Below are 17045 nucleotides of genomic sequence, written 5' to 3' on the forward strand. Positions count from 1 at the left end.
TGCTATTTAATTGTTAAAATTGCAATCTTAAAATTTTCCTAATTAACAAATTCTGTATTCTTTATGTTACAACGTAACTTAGCGTATCGCTCCGTTTCGCTACGTACTCGGCTTATTTAATTATTAAAACGCTTTCATCGAGTGGAGAAACATCGCGATACCGTTTGTGTATTTATTGATAGCAATGACAGTATAATTATAGCGGTTGTTTTGTGAAGTTATGATATCAAACCATCTATACTATCTATTTCATATATCCTCAATCTGATTGATAAGTGAAATAAATGTGTCATTGAAATTCACATACTCCAAAATCTCCCTGCCGGAACTTAATCGGTAGGCTGATGGTAAATAATGATTGTATTCTAATTCTACTATAGGAACAAGTTTTGTCAAATGAATCGCGTAGATCTTACGACCTTTTTTCTGTGCTCATACGAAATTTTTCTAGTTTATAGCAAGTTAGACAGTTTATAGCAATGTATTGATTGTGTTCAATATACATGTCTTTGTTAGGAAATTAAAATGATAAGATAAAACATGCGATTATTAACCTATAATCGCCGCCAAATATGGATCACGGAGCTGAAACGGAACTCAGTTCTGCGCAATAACAACCCAGACATTAAAAGAAGCTGGCACGCAAGCTTTATCAGGCATATGAATTTGAGTTCCCAACGAATACTAACTGATGGAGAAAGAAAGAAATAAGGATTTTGAGGTATGTACAGTATATAAGAGGATATAAAAATTACATAACTATTTGCATGCAGGCCACAATTGGAAATACTGATATTTCAGATTTAGATTAAATGCATTTCAGACTCAAATTTCCACATCATATGAGCAGAGCTTTTAGAATTTTTCAAAGTTCAAATTTGGATTTAATTTTTAAAAAATTTCTATTCCGAGCTTTTAAAGCCGGCGTTTGACGCTTTAGTTCCAGAGTTAAGTTTTGTACTGTTTTGACGTTTTGAAGGTCGATTTTTTAACCATTACTATAAGCTGCAAGAGTCGATAAATTATAACTGATGGGGCATCGACTAATAAATTTCCAGCTTGAAGCAGCTGGGAAACAGGCGATGTTAACTTTTTATGAAGCTATTTGATTATACATATGATTCCGAATGATAGTAAATTAGTAATATAATAGTGCGTTTTATTATGTGCGCCCAGGTATTTTTGAATGTACCCTTTCTAGACCAACTCGATCAAAACTAAAAGGCGGACTGCGCATATTTTTTGTACTCCATGTGTTATTTTAATTTTAAAATCTAGTAAGCTATTAAGCATGTTGCTAAAATGGACATGGGCAATCAATATGGACTTTTCTTCCGCTCTTAAAGATGGCCCTCGTTTTAAGTTAAACATGCGATGTTTTTGCAGTCTTCTACTTTTATTTATAAACTTTCTTGGCTAAAAGCAGCTTCTTTAGCTCGAGTAAACGCTTTGCAAACGTCTTGTTTAATTTGAAAAACGTTATATAAAACGTTTCTATATTTCATGATAGCAATGATTGAAAATCAGTAGATGCATGCAATAAATAAAACTAGCATGTATACTGTATGTATATATCTGCTATATAGTTAATTTCATCGTATATAGGTAGGAGCTATACTCGTCAAACTTATTCTTACTCGTCATACTTATTGTCAAAATTCTATGTCATGGATCGTGAAAGCTGGACGGTTGGGGTTCGACTGTTTTGTTATCACCAAGCGAGCGTCTAGGAGGGTACATATTCTACTCGGTTGTTACGAATTACCAGTGAACTGTAATAAATAACTGGAATGCTACCTTATGACTGTTTTCGTAAAGTTTATAGCGATGTGCAATTTTGATACCAATATTTGTACGCAACGGATATCCTAAAAGCTAAAATTTCATCGCAAAATACACTTGATAGACATTGTTTAGTATTATAAGTTTATGTTTATATATAATTCCAAGTGACTAAATCTAAGATAGCAAAAAAGTTGTATTAATTATTGTGTAAAACAAATATTCCCGCATTGTCACGTTAGGCTCTACGCTTTTTCCTAAAAACCAAGAGCGGGTAATCGAGGGACGGGGAGCCAAGAACGGGGAACGGGGAATGAGAATCTGCGGAATCTTTAAAACCCGGAACGAGAATTTCCGGAGTCTTTAAAAGTCGGAATGAGAATCTCCGGAATGATTAAAACCCGGAATGAGAATCTCCGGAATCTTTAAAAGCCGGAATGAGAATCTCCGGAATAATTAAAGCCGGAATGGGAATCTGCGGAATCTTTAAAACCAGGAAGGAGAATCTGCTGAATCTTTAAAAGCCGGAATGAGAACTTCCGGAATCTTTAAAACCCGGAATGAGAAACATGTAAACAGAAGAAGCAGTAAAATAAATTCCGTTCAAAAGCAAATTGTGTCATTCGATATCAACATTTTTCCATAAAAACAGTCAATTTTTGATAAAATGAGCCTGGCCCTTGAATTCTGTAGCCCTGCTACATTGCTAATATACGCACGCAATTTGTTAATTTTTCAAACTTGATGCTTTTTCTTCGCTTTGATCGTCGTCGTCCTTTTCCTCACTGTCTAACCTAGGACATGCACTTTGGAATACAGGACAAATAGTTGAAGTCATTCAATAATCAATATCAATAATGTGATGTCCATGTCCGTGAAAAAGTTATAAAGTGAACTCTCTTTTCAGCTCTTTTGTGTATAGTAAGGCGCTTTTACATCTTCTCTGATTAAAGCTATTAAAACTGAAGTAAGTTTTATCAAACCTAATATAAGTAATATTACTATTTAGAGTTGCCTGACTAGGGTGCTACCAGTGTAACCGGATTTAATTGATACATTTTTCTACTAGAGCCAGTTGGATGCACTGCACATAAACAGCAACAGCCCCATCTGATTTTAATCATACCACACTTAGACCAGAAAAGGAAGTTGGAAATGTAAGTAGGTTTGAGCAGCTTGAGTTCATAACTTTTCCTAGTTATAAGAAAGAAATCAAAGGCCAGCCTATAAAATGCTTAGCTTAATTATGGCATGCATGTTCATCAAGTGCAATTCATACTTGTTGCACCTTAACACAATTAATGGAGTATAGATACTGAAAACGAGGGGTTGTGAATATGTATATTATGCACCCCTGGTTGTCAGTATCTACTCCATTGTGTTTAAGTGCAACAAGTATTAATTGCACTTGATGAGCATGCCATAGAAAATTTTCAGTCATCAGTACATAGCTAGGGACCAATGAAATTCATCAGATGATATTGCACTGGTAGCAAAATAAATCATTTTAGTATTTCTTCGTGAATCCTCAAAAATATATTTCGGTGGTAAAATGAAAGTCAGACATATGAATGAGGAAGCTGAATTCCTCAAAATAAATTTGAAGGCCTTTACACCAATGCAAATCAATGTGACAATTGAACAACCCTAAGCTAAATGACAATTAAAATGTCATATATGTACAACAAAGTGAAGACTTGTCAACCTGTTCGGAAAACAAATAGCTAGTGATAAATAAGTGCTGCTTTTCTAACCATGGTATGTGCTGGATAAACAAGCTTGATTTCTTTCTACTGAAGAAAGGTTATAGTAAGGTTATAGTGAGAAAAATGTACCAAATCTGTTTATAAATACACTGGGAGTAGACCTCAAACCTGCTACTTCTATTAAGCTATGAAAATGTAGGGCATGCATGGGAGGGGGCAAAGTTCTTAGTGTTTTTCAGTTTAATATAAAAGCTAGAACTGAGTATTAGATTTTCCAAACTACTCTCAATATTAATAGTATATAATATTAGGTTTGATAAAACTTACTTTTTAACAGCTTTAATCAGAGAAGATATGATGCACCTGACTAAGCATAATGAGGCTTATTATGCAAAAAACGTATTTCTGCAGTACAAAGCTTTTCGCCGTTTTATATCCCTGTTTTCGCCTTTCGTTTACACACTTTTCGATACCTTCATCGTTGTTATAATTGTTTTTTAGGTGAAGGAGTTTTGCCTTTCATTTGAGACGTTTTTGTGATGTTTTCATCAACCTTTTCGGCTGCTTTCTTGGGGGGAAATATGATAAGGGCCGACACAAACTCAGGTTAAAATTTAGTTTTTTCCAAACTATTTCGTCTCAATTTTTAAAAAAAAAAAAATTATTTTTTTTCCTGTTATTTGTGCAAAATTTGGCGACATATAAAGGAGGAGGCAAAAGTTTGAGTCCAGTGACTGTATTTCATTGTTTTAGCGGCATATATTAATTTTCTATAGAAAACCTTACCGATAAGTGAACTGCAAAAAAGTAAATAAGTAAACTGAAAAGTACATGCTGCACAACAACTATGAGATGTTATGATATTCATTAAACGTATGTTAATGTGCAAACATGCATTCCATTTCAATGCTTAGCCGTATCCCTTATTTTTGCTCTTGAAACGGCCTTTATACTCTTGCTGGCATAGATTTCTTAGGTTTTTAATTTCGCACGTTCACTACCTTGCCAGCATTCGTTGACCACTTGCCTCAAGTCATCCTGGCTGGTGGGTATGTGCCTTGCCCTTTTCCGATTAAAACAGTCCTAAAAGTGTCTCATAAGTTTTAGATCTGGAATTTGAGGTGGAAAGTCATGAAAACGAGATCACCAGAACGAGTTTGCTTCTAAAAGATTTCTGGCACATAGAAGATGTGCATGTGCTTAGGGTGATTATCATGTAGTTAGACGCGCGATCTTCTTTGTACCAGATGAAATTCCATTTCCTTGAAGAACTGGATGATACTTCTCTTTAATTAGGATTCTATTATATCTTTCAATATTGCCAAACCCAGCATGACCGAAGCAGCTAAAAGTTTGCTTGAGTAGAATTTAATTTCTTCGAAACCTCTCCAAGGTTAGTTGCATACCACCTTTTGAAATTTCCACTTTTTCTGCGATTATACGAGAAAAAAATCCTTCAATACTTAATGCAACTATTTGTCCTGGTGCACCATCACTTTGCCCTTTTCCCCACCCATCTTGGGCAGTGAAAAAGAATGAGAACTTTATTGTGTTATAATTTAGATCATTAATTGGGACCAAAACAGTGTGCAATTAATATGGTTTAAAATACTGAAACATTAGCACGCATGTTTTAACTCGAATACACTGCCAGGATTTATTACTGGAATTCTAAGACGACTGGACTCAAACTCTAGCCCCCTACTGTATTTGGTGCAAAATTTATGTTTTTGTGACTAAAATTATTGAAAAGTCACGGTCGAACCACCACCATGTTCACATTTCTCATTTAAAATTATTTTATACCAATTTTATCGATCAATAAGCTGTAATTCTACAGCAATTTTACAACTCATCAAAAAAAAAATAGCAGAAATCTGTTGGCAAAAACTATCAAGGGCGTAGGAAGCATCCAGAGGTTTGGGGGGCACCAGCTTCTAGGGGCACTTTTGGTTAATAAAAAGGACGGTTAAAATGGTTAATAAAAATATATATATAGGGGACGAAAAATTCAGAGACCGCCAACCGCAGAGCATTTTTCGTATTTCTTGGGCTTCTTACTGCTAGGGGGGTCCGGGGGCATGCTCTCCCCAGAAAATTTTGAGATATAGGCCTCTGAAATGGCCGCAAATCCCTCTCAATTTAAGGATTATTGGGAAATAGTAGATACTTTTTTGTTTCTTTTCGCTTCCCAAAAAGGCTTTTTTTTCACAAAAAGGTCACCTTTGGTCCCTTGAAAAATCTTGGCCCTTCCTACGCCACTGAAAACTATAAGAGATATAATATACAACGGAGTTTTTTAGTTTATTTTCCCTGTGTATATAGACTACAGTACATGTGATGTCATGCATACCGACTGAAAAGCAAAACAACTTTTGAACTTGGCACTCATGCATGACATGGACGGTAAAATATTCATAACTAAGACATAATATCATTATCTATTTTGAATTGCCATTTAATATTTATTTTCCCACAATATTATGCTAAAAGTAACCACAATGCGAGCAGCCGTGTTGAAGATGTACAAAACATGATGGCAAAGCCGAAGGCGAAAAAAGTATTAAACCTGAAAATTCGGAAGTGTTTTCCTTTTATAATGGTGTCCTTTTCTTTTCAACTATTCCGGTGGTTATTAAACATGCATCTATTGCACGGTAGTAGATAGAAAGATTAGTGTTTTGTAGTGACACAAAATATAGAGAACGTCAGATGCATTCGAATTCGACTTTTAAATAAAATCGGCCTTCAGGTGCCATGCATCGTATGCATGTCCTTTATCAAAACGAAATAAACAAAAACATTTCAGTCAGTTACTTTTTACCATTTTAACAGTATCATTGTGCATGGTATAAAGATAAAAAATACAGTGATCTTTGTGAATAAATTTGAATTAATGAAACCATTTCAGTCATCAGGTTTGAAAATTATATAATCTGACTGTCACTTTTCATTTAGTTTCTAATACTTTTTATAACAAAAACATAGATTTTGCACGAAATAGATGTCGCCAAATTTTGCACAGAGAAGAAGAAGAAAAATGAAATACATTTTCAAAACGTCAGACGAAGTAGTTTGGAAAAAACTAATTTTTCACCTGCGTTTTTTTTGGCCTATTCCATATTTCTCCGACGAAAGCAGCCGAAAAGATTAATGAAACTATCCTGAAATCTATGATAACAACGATGAAACCAAGCTTAAAAGTTTCGAAAAATAAGTAAAACAAAGGCGAAGTTCAGCCCAAACAAGTTGCGAAATATTGTCTAAACTTTATCAAGTTGAAGTTCATTAAATCCGCAGAGTGATTTTGATCGCTATTATTTTCTTTTAGCGGTTGCCATGATGTATGTCGACCGTTAATATGAACTTTACACTTAAAATACTCGATTTCGCGGGAAATTTAAATGCAACGAACTCAATTTAGCCTATAAATTTAGCTTCCAACTTAACTTCTAATGGAATGTACTTTCAACATGATTTACTTTTTTATTGATAGAGATTGAAAATGTTCCTCCCAAAAGTGTTGGTTTTGATTACATTCATGTCACCGTTTGCGGTATCGACGTCAAGTGGTACAATTCAGAAAAAACGATCAGTAAACTACAATGCAGTAGAAGGATGTTTTTCTTCATTCCCATTTGCAGGCCTGACAAAGCAAATGGGAGGTCACAACTCAAATCTTATGTGTCAAGATACCTGCAGAAATAAGGGATATATTTTGGCTGCGACAAAAGGCGATGAATGTCAATGTGGAAATGTCTATCCAAACGGACAAAAAGTGAAGCAAAGTCGATGCACAACCAAATGCCGCTCGTGGTCACCCTGTCATGGACCACAAAGCTGCTGTGGTGGACCTAGTGCATATTCCGTCAGCGAAGTTGGCGACATTGACGTCGCTAAACAAGTGCTTCGTAGACTCAGTCATGAGTGGGAGACAAACAACGGATACCGAAGATACATGAAGGCATATGTTACAATACCTGGTGTACAAAGTCACATCGAAAACTGGTGGGGAAGCTTTGATCGTGTAGGTTGGTCATTGTGTCGAAGTGGCACATACATGACAGGAATGTATCGGAACACGCGATCTGGGTCCGACCCTATTTACCTCCTCGAAGAAGCAAAGTGTGTCGATGCGCCGGGTTATCTGTATCCATCAAAGAAAGATCAAGATTGTTACAACCACAACTGGTGGGGAAGTTTTGATCGCAAGGGTTGGTCTGTCTGCGGAAATGGCTATTACATGACAGGACTCTATAGAACGTCGGGACATAATTTATACAATATAGAAGAAGCCAAATGCTGTCGACCAAAATCCCAAGTAAAGAGTTGGGGCAACTGTTACAATCACAATGTCTGGAGTTCGTTTGATCGCAAAGGGTGGAGTTCGTGTGCATCTGGATACTACATGACGGGTCTATATAGGTCGTCGTGCCAAAAGTTGTACTGCTTGGAAGAGTTTAAATGTTGTAAGATGGGGGCCTACAATGGAGACTCGTGGGTTGAAAGACCTGATCTCGCGATAAATGTGAAAGATGCATCCGGACACTTTAAACGTTGCTCAATGAATGCAATGGATAAATCGGCAGACAGTAGCACATATAAGTGCGCGGATATCTCGGAACATACAAACATGTTGGCACTAAATGCTCTAAAATTCATCGTTGAAGACAAGAATCCACCTAACGACACCAAAACTACTCGTCCAGTTAAAGTTGGCCATCCGTTGTTATGCTCAGCTTTTTTTATTCCATACAGGTGCACCAAATTGTTTACAACGTTTTCAACTAGATCATCACTTAAAATCGGTACTGGATTGTCTCTGGCTGTAAATGTTGGAACATCTGTAAACATTAGTGGTGATTTTTCTGGAGCAGGGACAAAACCAATTTTTCGGAGTGAAATTTTTGCCGCAACCTCTTTTAATATCGAAGCTAGTAAAACGAAAATGTACAATATACCTGATAAGACGGAAGTCTCGGTTAAGGTACCAAAGAAAAAAGCAATTCTAATCAATTTCTTCAGAACACCGCTCGACGTAAAGTGCACGTGGAAAGCCGTCTTTGAATTAGTAGGGAAACATTCCGCAAGATGGCAGAATGGTCAAGAAGTTCATCAAGACATAACGACTGCGCTGTCCGGGCCGAAGAGAGAAATGTATGCAATTGGCAGTTGGAGTTATCAAGGAACAGATTTTCTCACGGTAGAACTCACCGACAAGTTTGGGAGAAAGATATCTAAGGGATGTAAGCACAAGCTAGGAAAAGGCAAAAAATGTTATTTTTAAGCCGGAAGAACAACTTATCAATGTCATGAACGTAATAACCGTTATAGTTTACCTTGCATGCACCTATAGTAATTTTTTTTAAATCCGTTAGCTAAACCTATATTTCTACTCTCATAGCTGAAAAGTAACTGCAAAAAGTTTATTTTCATTTTCTGATTACTTCAGTGACATTTTTATAATGTTTAGTCAGCCCTCTATCATATTATTATAGTCCATCATTAATATCGCACTAATACCGTAGCCAATAAGAACGCGTGATACGTGATAGCCTACAATGAGGGAATAATAATATTAATAATAATAATGAATAATCGTACTATGATAAAAATGGCCTTGAAGAAAATTTCCTTCGATCTTAAGAGAACTCGATACCGATGTTACAGGTTACATGGAAAATATTTAAACGAAAAGCGATTAGCGACGGCTCCTTTAATTTAGTAACAGTCCTGCCAGACTTTTATTCATTATTTTTACTACTGCTTTATCACTTTCTCTCCGGGTAAGAGTAAAAAGCGGAAGCGGAATTGCGGAAGCGGAAAAAGGTAAGTGCGGAAAAGGGTAAAACGCAAGAAAGGGAGTAAAACGCGGAAAAAAGGGTAAAACGCGGAGATGAGGGAAAACGCGGAAAAAAGGGTAAAACGTGGAAAAGAGGGTAAAACACGAAAAAGGGTGTAAGACGCGGAAATGAGTGTATATAAAACGCGGAAAAAGCACCTGCATAGCCATGGCTCAATGGCAAAGGTGACATTTAATTCGATTACACATCTCATAAACTTTTGTGTGCAAAAATGCGTGAAGTAACATTAAGAAGTTACAAAATTCCAGTTGAAAAATTTAATTCTTCTTACTTTTTCATGTACTTAGTAAAGGTAAATAAATATAAGGAACGATTAACATTACATCTGTCTAGATCGGTAAACAGACTCAACTACCCGAAGATGGAAAGCAAGACTTTACTAGAAATACATGCATATATAGCAACCCCTCGCCATTTTGAACGAAGCAAAATATTTCCTGAGCTAGCCAGACCTAACTTTCTACGCTAATATTATGAAATAACTCGTGCAAATTTTTCGGAAACAAAGACAGTCGTGAAGGTGAACAGAAATCACCTGATGGCCTGCTGCATTACGTTGCAGTTTAAGTGAGTGTCAAAATTTTCTATAGCTAAACCTTCAAAACGTCAAAACAGCACAAATATTTATAATAAACAATACAAGCACTAAACGTCGAATGTTGTTTTTCGATTATTTATTTCATTCAATGATTTTAGCAACTATATAAGCTGCAAAGTGATATTTGTTTCATCAAAACTCTGAAGTACACTTTTGAGAACTCTTTTTAAAGTTTAAGCGATGATGTAAAGCCTTAAACGGTCAGTTAGCTCCTTGCAAAACGACATACCAAGCTCGTACTTGTCAAAAAAACAATGCATTCTTACAGCAAACACTGAATAAGCAAAATATAGACACCTACCACTTCAAAGATTGTAAACTACGAGTCGTTCCTATTTCACCAACTGTTTCTGTGCTGTGATGATCTTTAAATCTTTTATTATTGTTGTAATATTTCACTCCATGATTTCATTTTATATTTTTAAATATAGTTTGAAAAATGACGGTTAAAATGCTGACGCTATCGTGCATGCTCTCTTTTTGTCTTAGCCAATCAGCAAGCTTTAAGAATTATTTTGCCCCCTCATATACTTATGTCGATACGTTGGAACAGTTGAAACTCTCGCCATTTTTCAGCTGTTCACTTTTTTATAGAGGATACAGCTGTAAATTATAATAAATTAAAGAATAATACATGGATGCGCGGAAATATGGACTATATTTCATGTTGAAACTACACTAATAGAATGTAATGTTTATACATGCAGACGGACAAAGGTTACGCTAAATTGCAAACATGGAGTTCTGTTTTTTTTCTAGTCAAATAATAGTTATTATTCTCCCTTTTGTTCAAGAACAGATGGAGGAAATGTTCCAATTATATTACTGGAAAGCCACTTCTGTTTCTGCTCCGTTTTGTAGTTTGTTGAATTTCAGAAGGCTATGATTTGGGGCCTCTGCTCGTTCCAGGTAATCACTTTTAGAACCCGTTTTATTTTTTCCTCCAACGTATAAAGATAGTAATCTTGACCATTGGTTGGGTTTGCGTAAATTAATGTGAACAGATTGATCAGCGCTCTTGGAACAATACAGCAAAGTTTCATCAACGTCTCCGTTCCTCGATGGATTAGTCTTTCCTCCCTTGCACCACGATGGTGATTGATCTATTTGTTCCAGCTTCAATTGGGGTGATTTCACGCTTATATACAACCGTTTAGGACTTGTTGTTTCCTCTGTCATCATAATACTTTGTTGTAAAACAGATTTTATTGGACCACTTTTTCCTACTCTCACTGCCTTTGAAGGAGAAATAGGGAAGACGACGTAGCCATAGACAAGACCTCTGCCGTTATGTTCTTTGAATTCTACAACATGTGTTTTTGCAGATTTCTTAATGACACGATATCTGTTGCTCGGAACGAGTTGCGCCTTTTTTGTACCACTGGACGGTTCTGCGTTTACTTGCACAGCATATTCATATTTCGATTTTGCTCCTGAGGGATTTCTACCGTGGTTAAACCACGCTGTACAATACATGCCATTTGTTGCTTCGGGTGGATTTCTATTTGCCTTATAGGAATCTTGCCTTTGGTTACGATGAAGTACCAAACCTTGGCTGTCTGGATTAGGGACATAATACCTTTAAAGCGCATAACAGATCGATCATTAATCAGATAACAGTACCTAATTATCTTACACCGCAAGTCTCAAAAATAGAAAATATTTATACATAAAGTTTGTGTATTTTTGTTTCTAAAACTATCATGCTATAATATCGCTTTACAAAAAGCGCTCCTTCTTCGATGAGCGCGTGTATCCTACACTGCATTCAAAGTGAATTGCTATGCCATCATGCATCATGCATTATGCTAATGCATGCATCATGGTAAGCACGCGGCATAAAAACAAATGCGTTTTCATAAAAAAATGTATGAAGAACCACTTTTGCCAGCATTGATAATGCCTTGATTAGTTTTATATCTATTATAGTCATCTTTGCGTAAGTGTATTAAAGTTGTAAACTTTTTTACTAGAAGGCAAATACTTACCATGCTTAAAAAACTATCCATGGCCAGAAATGCAGGTAAGTGGTGAGGTGTGAGTGCTCATGCGGTTCAGTTTTGAACTCAGTTTTTAGTTTAGTATTTGACACCAGTATTTGGTTGCATTTCTGGCCTTGATTGCATTATTTCGAAATTTATCATCACAATAATAAAGTTGAACATAATTATTTAAAAAATATATCTATCATCACAATTAATAAAGTTTGTCGACTGCGAGAATACATAACAAGATGTCGATTTAGGTGGAATCGTTGGCATTTCCCTCTTTATAATTCTACAAATATATCTGGTGCTGGTATTTGGTGAAAATACATATTTCTCACCTGTTTCCATTAACATCCACCAGTATTGCCAGTTCAATATTTGACCAGGATGTTTTGGTCGATAAACCATTATTATTGCAAGAAAAGATATTTGAAGACGAAGTGCTGCTGGATGAAGAACTGGTTGAAGGCATCAAATCTTGGAACAATGTGGTATGAACTTCATAATTTTGACCATTGTGTTGAATGTTTGATCCAAGCGATACAATGAGATCGTCGTAGAAAAACACTGATTTCTTGAAGCGAAAATCAACTGTCTTAAAAGGTGAACTTTTTTCCCCAATATATGTGGGTTGTTTAAAGTCCATACCAAATACACCATTCCGAGATTGTCTTTTGCCTTTACTACCTTCGAGGAACAAACCACCGGCCATAGCATTATCCGCCGGGTTGTACTGTCGTGCACACTGCGGCTATAGGTTGCCATATCTGTATACGGCAGGTTAACTGCAGTGGTACCAGGAATTTCTCCAATCCCATCCTTTGTCTATGTTTTTCGAACTCAGGGCTGCCTCACTGTTTGCTATTAGCATTGCTCCATGACTGCCATACATTCCATAGATATTATCCTTGCCACTTTCAAAATCCCAAACAAACTTGTCAAAACCTTTCATGGAAACTGCCCAGTCATCTCTGCGATGTACGCTAAACGATCCAAACTGTTTTGCCCAGTGACCTATTGGTGATTCTTCCGCTTTATAAAACCATTTTCTTGGGCCAATTTTGTATGTGGCGGCGAGGCGTTTTACTCTTTCTATGATTTCCAAAGAACCCAGCGTGTTCAAGTAGTAAATCCTTGATGCTTTACCCTGGCAAAGTCTTTCATTTAATTCGCCGGTACAGCTTCCAGGAACTGGTTGATAGAGTCGGAGACACATGCGAACTTCAGCTAAATCAGAGTTGAAATTCGGATCACCGTTGGCCAGGTAGTCTTTTGAAGGAGATTTCGTGGCCATGTAACAATAGGCTGGCACCATTTCAGCAAGAATGGCTTGATCATAACGCGGAAAACGCGCACCAATCGAACTAGGAGTCGAATAGAGAACAGCGCTTATTCGAAGGACTTTTAATGAGTCGATTATATTCAATTTTATCTGGCTACTTAACTCAAAAGCTGTTTCTTCCAGCAGGGAAGAAATCAAAGCAACTGTATGCAATGCTTGAGGACCATATGCAGAGGCGTAAAATGTCTTGTGATGGAAAACCGTGTAATCTGGCTTAACAAGTCCCGAAAGTCCTTCAGTGACACTCAAGGCGTTCTCAACCCATCTTTTAAATGCGTCCATATCTCGAATCTTTTTAGTCTTCTCTTCCTTATTACTTTCAGGCATCGCAAGCACGGCCATCAATCGATACAACATTGCACTTCGTATCCTGTCCGCGGTACTGCCCTTGAACTCAAACGTTTCTTGGTAAACCTCTCCAAACTCCACATACCATTTCATCGTTTCAACCATGTCTGAAGCGAGATGTTTTCGCATCAAGAACATTGAATGCAGAAAGCCCGTCATTTGAAGGAGTTCGTGGTCCATGGAGCCAAGCGCACTTCCTTTGCTCAACCCTTGATCTTTTAAGTAATTCATAAGCCCAATTATCTTTGTTTTACGAAGATTACTGATGCTCTCTAAAGCTCCCTTGACATGTTCAACGCAGGCTTTTTTTACTGTTGAGCATTTAGGAGCCATATCGTTGCTGGTAGAATCAAACGAACGGCTATAGGAAGCTCTAAAAGACGCCTTTAATGAAGCATCTTTGCCAGTAATTGCTTCCACATCCGCATCAGCGAGGGTATTTCCGGAATCACAGTTATACTTTTTAGCGAATTCACAGGCGACATGTTCGACCTCGACTGTACGCGACTTAAGATGAAATTCTAACGTCAACGGAAGTAGGACCCTATGGTGAACGAACGAAAATTCTTCTATTCCACCGCGAGCTTTCGATTTGTCATTTCGTGAAAATAATCCAGAATTGGGAGTGGTCGAACCACCTTTTAACAACTTCTGATATTGTACTCGTGCATCGTCAAAATATTTCACCAAACTGTCCCACCGATGTTTAAGAAACGAGTCAGTTGTAGAGACACTGTGAGGGATTGTTGTAAATGCATGGGTGTCACTTGCGTACCAATTAATTAAACGTCGAGTTATTTCAGTAATAGCGGTCATTTTTGAGGAATCCACTGTAGAGGGTAATGAGGGATACGCAGGTTGTAGGCTCCAACGGTATATTTGATGCCAGAACGATTTTCGCCTGTGTCTTAACAAAGCATCTTCTTGAGTTAAACCAGAAAATATTTTGCTACAACTCGTACAGTAGTTTTGGTTTGACTCTACATATGTTAGAGGTGGGACGATTAAATCTCGTGTTCCAGTGGGAAGCTTATCAAGAAATCTTAAAAAGTCAATGTGCAAGGTTTTCGATGATGTTACGCCGGAAGGAGCTGTAATTGTAAACTGTTTGACTTTTCCGACGTAGTTTTGTTGCCCGCGGACTGATGCAGATGATGTTGTAGAACATCCAAAAAATTCCGAGTATGATACCCATGCTCCTCTCCAGCCTTTAAAATTGAGAGAAAAGGGAAAACAAAAATTTTTCTCACTGGAATCTTGCAATTGCCGAACACAGATAGATAGACACTTATTAGCCAATGCTTCCGAATTATGAACCCAAATTTGTATTCCAGCGTTCCTTTTGATTTGCACGTTCTTTGCGGAAAGATCCCAAGTCAGCTTCTGTGCCGCACTCCATTGCCATTTCAGTGATTTTGATCCTTTTTTGAAGCGACTTGTGGTGATTTGCAAATTGGTTTTTGGGCTGATTTCGCTCGGAATTGAACCTTCAAAGTTATATTCTAGAATGAGAAAGAAAAGGAAAGAACTATACACCTAAAATCATTATAATACTGTTTTGAAACTTGAAAAAAGGACCCACGCTCCTCTGGGAAATTCTAGTTTTAGGGAAGAATAGGAAGAGTCGATAGCAGATGGCAGTTTCAGAAAATTTTTCCATACTTCGAAGGTACAAACTATAAACCAAACGGGGAGGTACATATTCAAACTATATATTGCGATATGCATGTGCTGGTTTTGAATGTTTTGAGTTTGAGATTTATTAATTTTTTTGTTATTTTTTTTATTTTGTAAACATCTCGAATTGAATGGGTCTGCCAAATAAATATGTTTGGACTGGGCAGATATCAGTATATTTACTACAGTATCTATATATCCAGCAATACTCAGTTCTAACTATAAATACACGCATCCAAAGTCCCTTGGCGCTAATATAAAATGCTAGCATTTTCAACAGTGAAAAGTTCTTGTGAAATGCAGTTCTCTTTTTTTGCATATGCATTTAATCATACAATCATCGCGTGGATTCAATCAATCAAATTAACCACGTTGTTTCTTGTTGCCTGGCGACAGATCATAGGAATCCTAGTTTATTCGCAACAACCAATGAAAACCGTGATTTATCGATGATTCCATACCGTAAAAGCAAAGTTATTATGGAGTGTATCCATCTTTAAAGGTATAATTGGAAAATACAATAATGACACAACAATGTGGAGAAGCCAAATTTAAATTTCTTCTGGTTAAATAATTTTGATGATAAATTGTTGAACCGTTTGATTTCCTTTTTGAACGTCTTTTTAATATCATTTCTTAATATAAATATAGCTCTTACATTGGATCTTCAGCAATCAATTAACTCAGATTGTATATTAAAACTGTTAGAGACTATAATGTTCGTATTTTCTTTACTTAAAATGAACTAAAAAGTTCAAGATTGCTCTCGGCTAAAACAGTCTCTAACCCTTAAATAACAAGAGAAGTATAGTGAAAGACAAAACTATAGTCACATGAGTAAAATCAAATACAATTAACTCGAGCTATAAAATTCAATTGTGCATGAATGTACTACATACAAACAGTTTTCGCGAAATTTCAAATATATAGTTTGAAATACTTTTTCCCAAAATTTTGTGATTAAACAATCACACGTTGGTTAGTTACCAGTTCTAACACGTCTACAACTTTTAAGTTTTAATAGAGATATTATTCTACAATATTCATGTTTGCATTGTGTTTGACGACCTACCAACTGCAACACTTGAAATTGCTCCCGGAACGAGAACAACGAACATTAAGACAAACGCGCAGTTCATATTTCTATCCTCGCTCGTTGATGTTCTAAAAATTAAAAATAAAATTTATCAACTCAACTAAATCTTCGAAAAAATGCACTTTCATTATACTCAATTGTTAAACGGTACAATCACACGTGTTTCATAGTAAAATGTAAAAAATGAATAATTTCCCTTTGAATTTACATAATTATATTACGGCAATCTCTAGCATTACGTTCTCTGTTGATAAGTTTTGCAAACAATCGAGTTTGAATAAAAATGTTCATGCAGTGGACTGGACTGTTAAGGCAGTGTTACCCTTACTTTATCTTCTGTGAACAATAACTTCAATTCCTCTCCTAAATTTTGGAAAAACAGTGATCCAGATACTGCGCTGCAAAGAACTTTACCGGCGCGAAGACGAAGATAGAAGGATTGCTTCTTATCTCTGACATGCCCATCTTATAAAACTTCAGCTTTCAAATGTTTTAGCGTTGATGTCATTTATCCGGATGATTGATTTTAACCCAAATGAGAAGAAATGAAAGATGTTTGCATAGGCCTTCATCATCAGTATGATTCACTTTCAAAATGATCATTTTTATTATGAAATAAATATAAAATTGAAGCATATTTTTAG

The 17045-nt window shown here is 36.4% G+C and overlaps 2 protein-coding genes across 4 annotated transcripts; one reads left to right on the forward strand and one right to left on the reverse strand.

The window, feature by feature from the left end:
• Positions 1-664: 664 nt before the first annotated feature.
• LOC114536743 lies at positions 665-9102 on the forward strand. 3 transcript variants are annotated; one of them, XM_028558094.1, is made up of 3 exons: positions 696-721; positions 2852-2939; positions 6985-9102. In XM_028558094.1, exon 3 carries the CDS (start codon positions 6994-6996, stop codon positions 8773-8775), a length of 1782 nt encoding a protein of 593 aa, XP_028413895.1. In that variant the 5' UTR covers positions 696-721; positions 2852-2939; positions 6985-6993; the 3' UTR covers positions 8776-9102. The 3 variants fall into 3 exon arrangements, with proteins under 3 accessions (XP_028413892.1, XP_028413895.1, XP_028413893.1); XM_028558091.1 differs by lacking the exon at positions 2852-2939 and having other exon boundaries at positions 665-721; XM_028558092.1 differs by lacking the exons at positions 696-721; positions 2852-2939 and adding an exon at positions 5836-5894.
• Positions 9103-10736: 1634 nt separating this feature from the next.
• On the reverse strand, positions 10737-16795 carry LOC114536772 (chondroitin sulfate ABC exolyase-like). Its single transcript, XM_028558124.1, has 5 exons — positions 16730-16795; positions 16378-16469; positions 12736-15130; positions 12277-12672; positions 10737-11529 (listed from the first exon to the last, which is right to left on the reverse strand). Exons 2-5 carry the CDS (start codon positions 16442-16444, stop codon positions 10773-10775), a joined length of 3615 nt encoding a protein of 1204 aa, XP_028413925.1. The 5' UTR covers positions 16445-16469; positions 16730-16795; the 3' UTR covers positions 10737-10772.
• Positions 16796-17045: the final 250 nt, after the last annotated feature.

Source organism: Dendronephthya gigantea, unplaced genomic scaffold (assembly GCF_004324835.1).
Source record: "Dendronephthya gigantea isolate DGI-Jeju-01 unplaced genomic scaffold, DenGig_1.0 000144F, whole genome shotgun sequence".
Classification (NCBI taxonomy): domain Eukaryota; kingdom Metazoa; phylum Cnidaria; class Anthozoa; order Malacalcyonacea; family Nephtheidae; genus Dendronephthya; species Dendronephthya gigantea.

What these genes read in the sequence shown, in the direction of transcription:
- LOC114536743 (XM_028558091.1), top strand. Translation starts at nt 692, where the DNA reads ATGGAGAAAGAAAGAAATAAGGATTTTGAG. An exon ending in AAAGAAATAAGGATTTTGAG is followed by an intron (nt 722 to 6,984) that starts GTATGTACAGTA and finishes TTTTATTGATAG; the next exon opens with AGATTGAAAATGTTCCTCCC.
- LOC114536772 (XM_028558124.1), bottom strand. Translation starts at nt 16,444, where the DNA reads ATGAACTGCGCGTTTGTCTTAATGTTCGTTGTTCTCGTTCCGGGAGCA. An exon ending in TGGGATTGGAGAAATTCCTG is followed by an intron (nt 12,673 to 12,735) that starts GTACCACTGCAG and finishes GTGTGCACGACA; the next exon opens with GTACAACCCGGCGGATAATG. An exon ending in GTGGATGTTAATGGAAACAG is followed by an intron (nt 11,530 to 12,276) that starts GTGAGAAATATG and finishes TGCGCTTTAAAG; the next exon opens with GTATTATGTCCCTAATCCAG.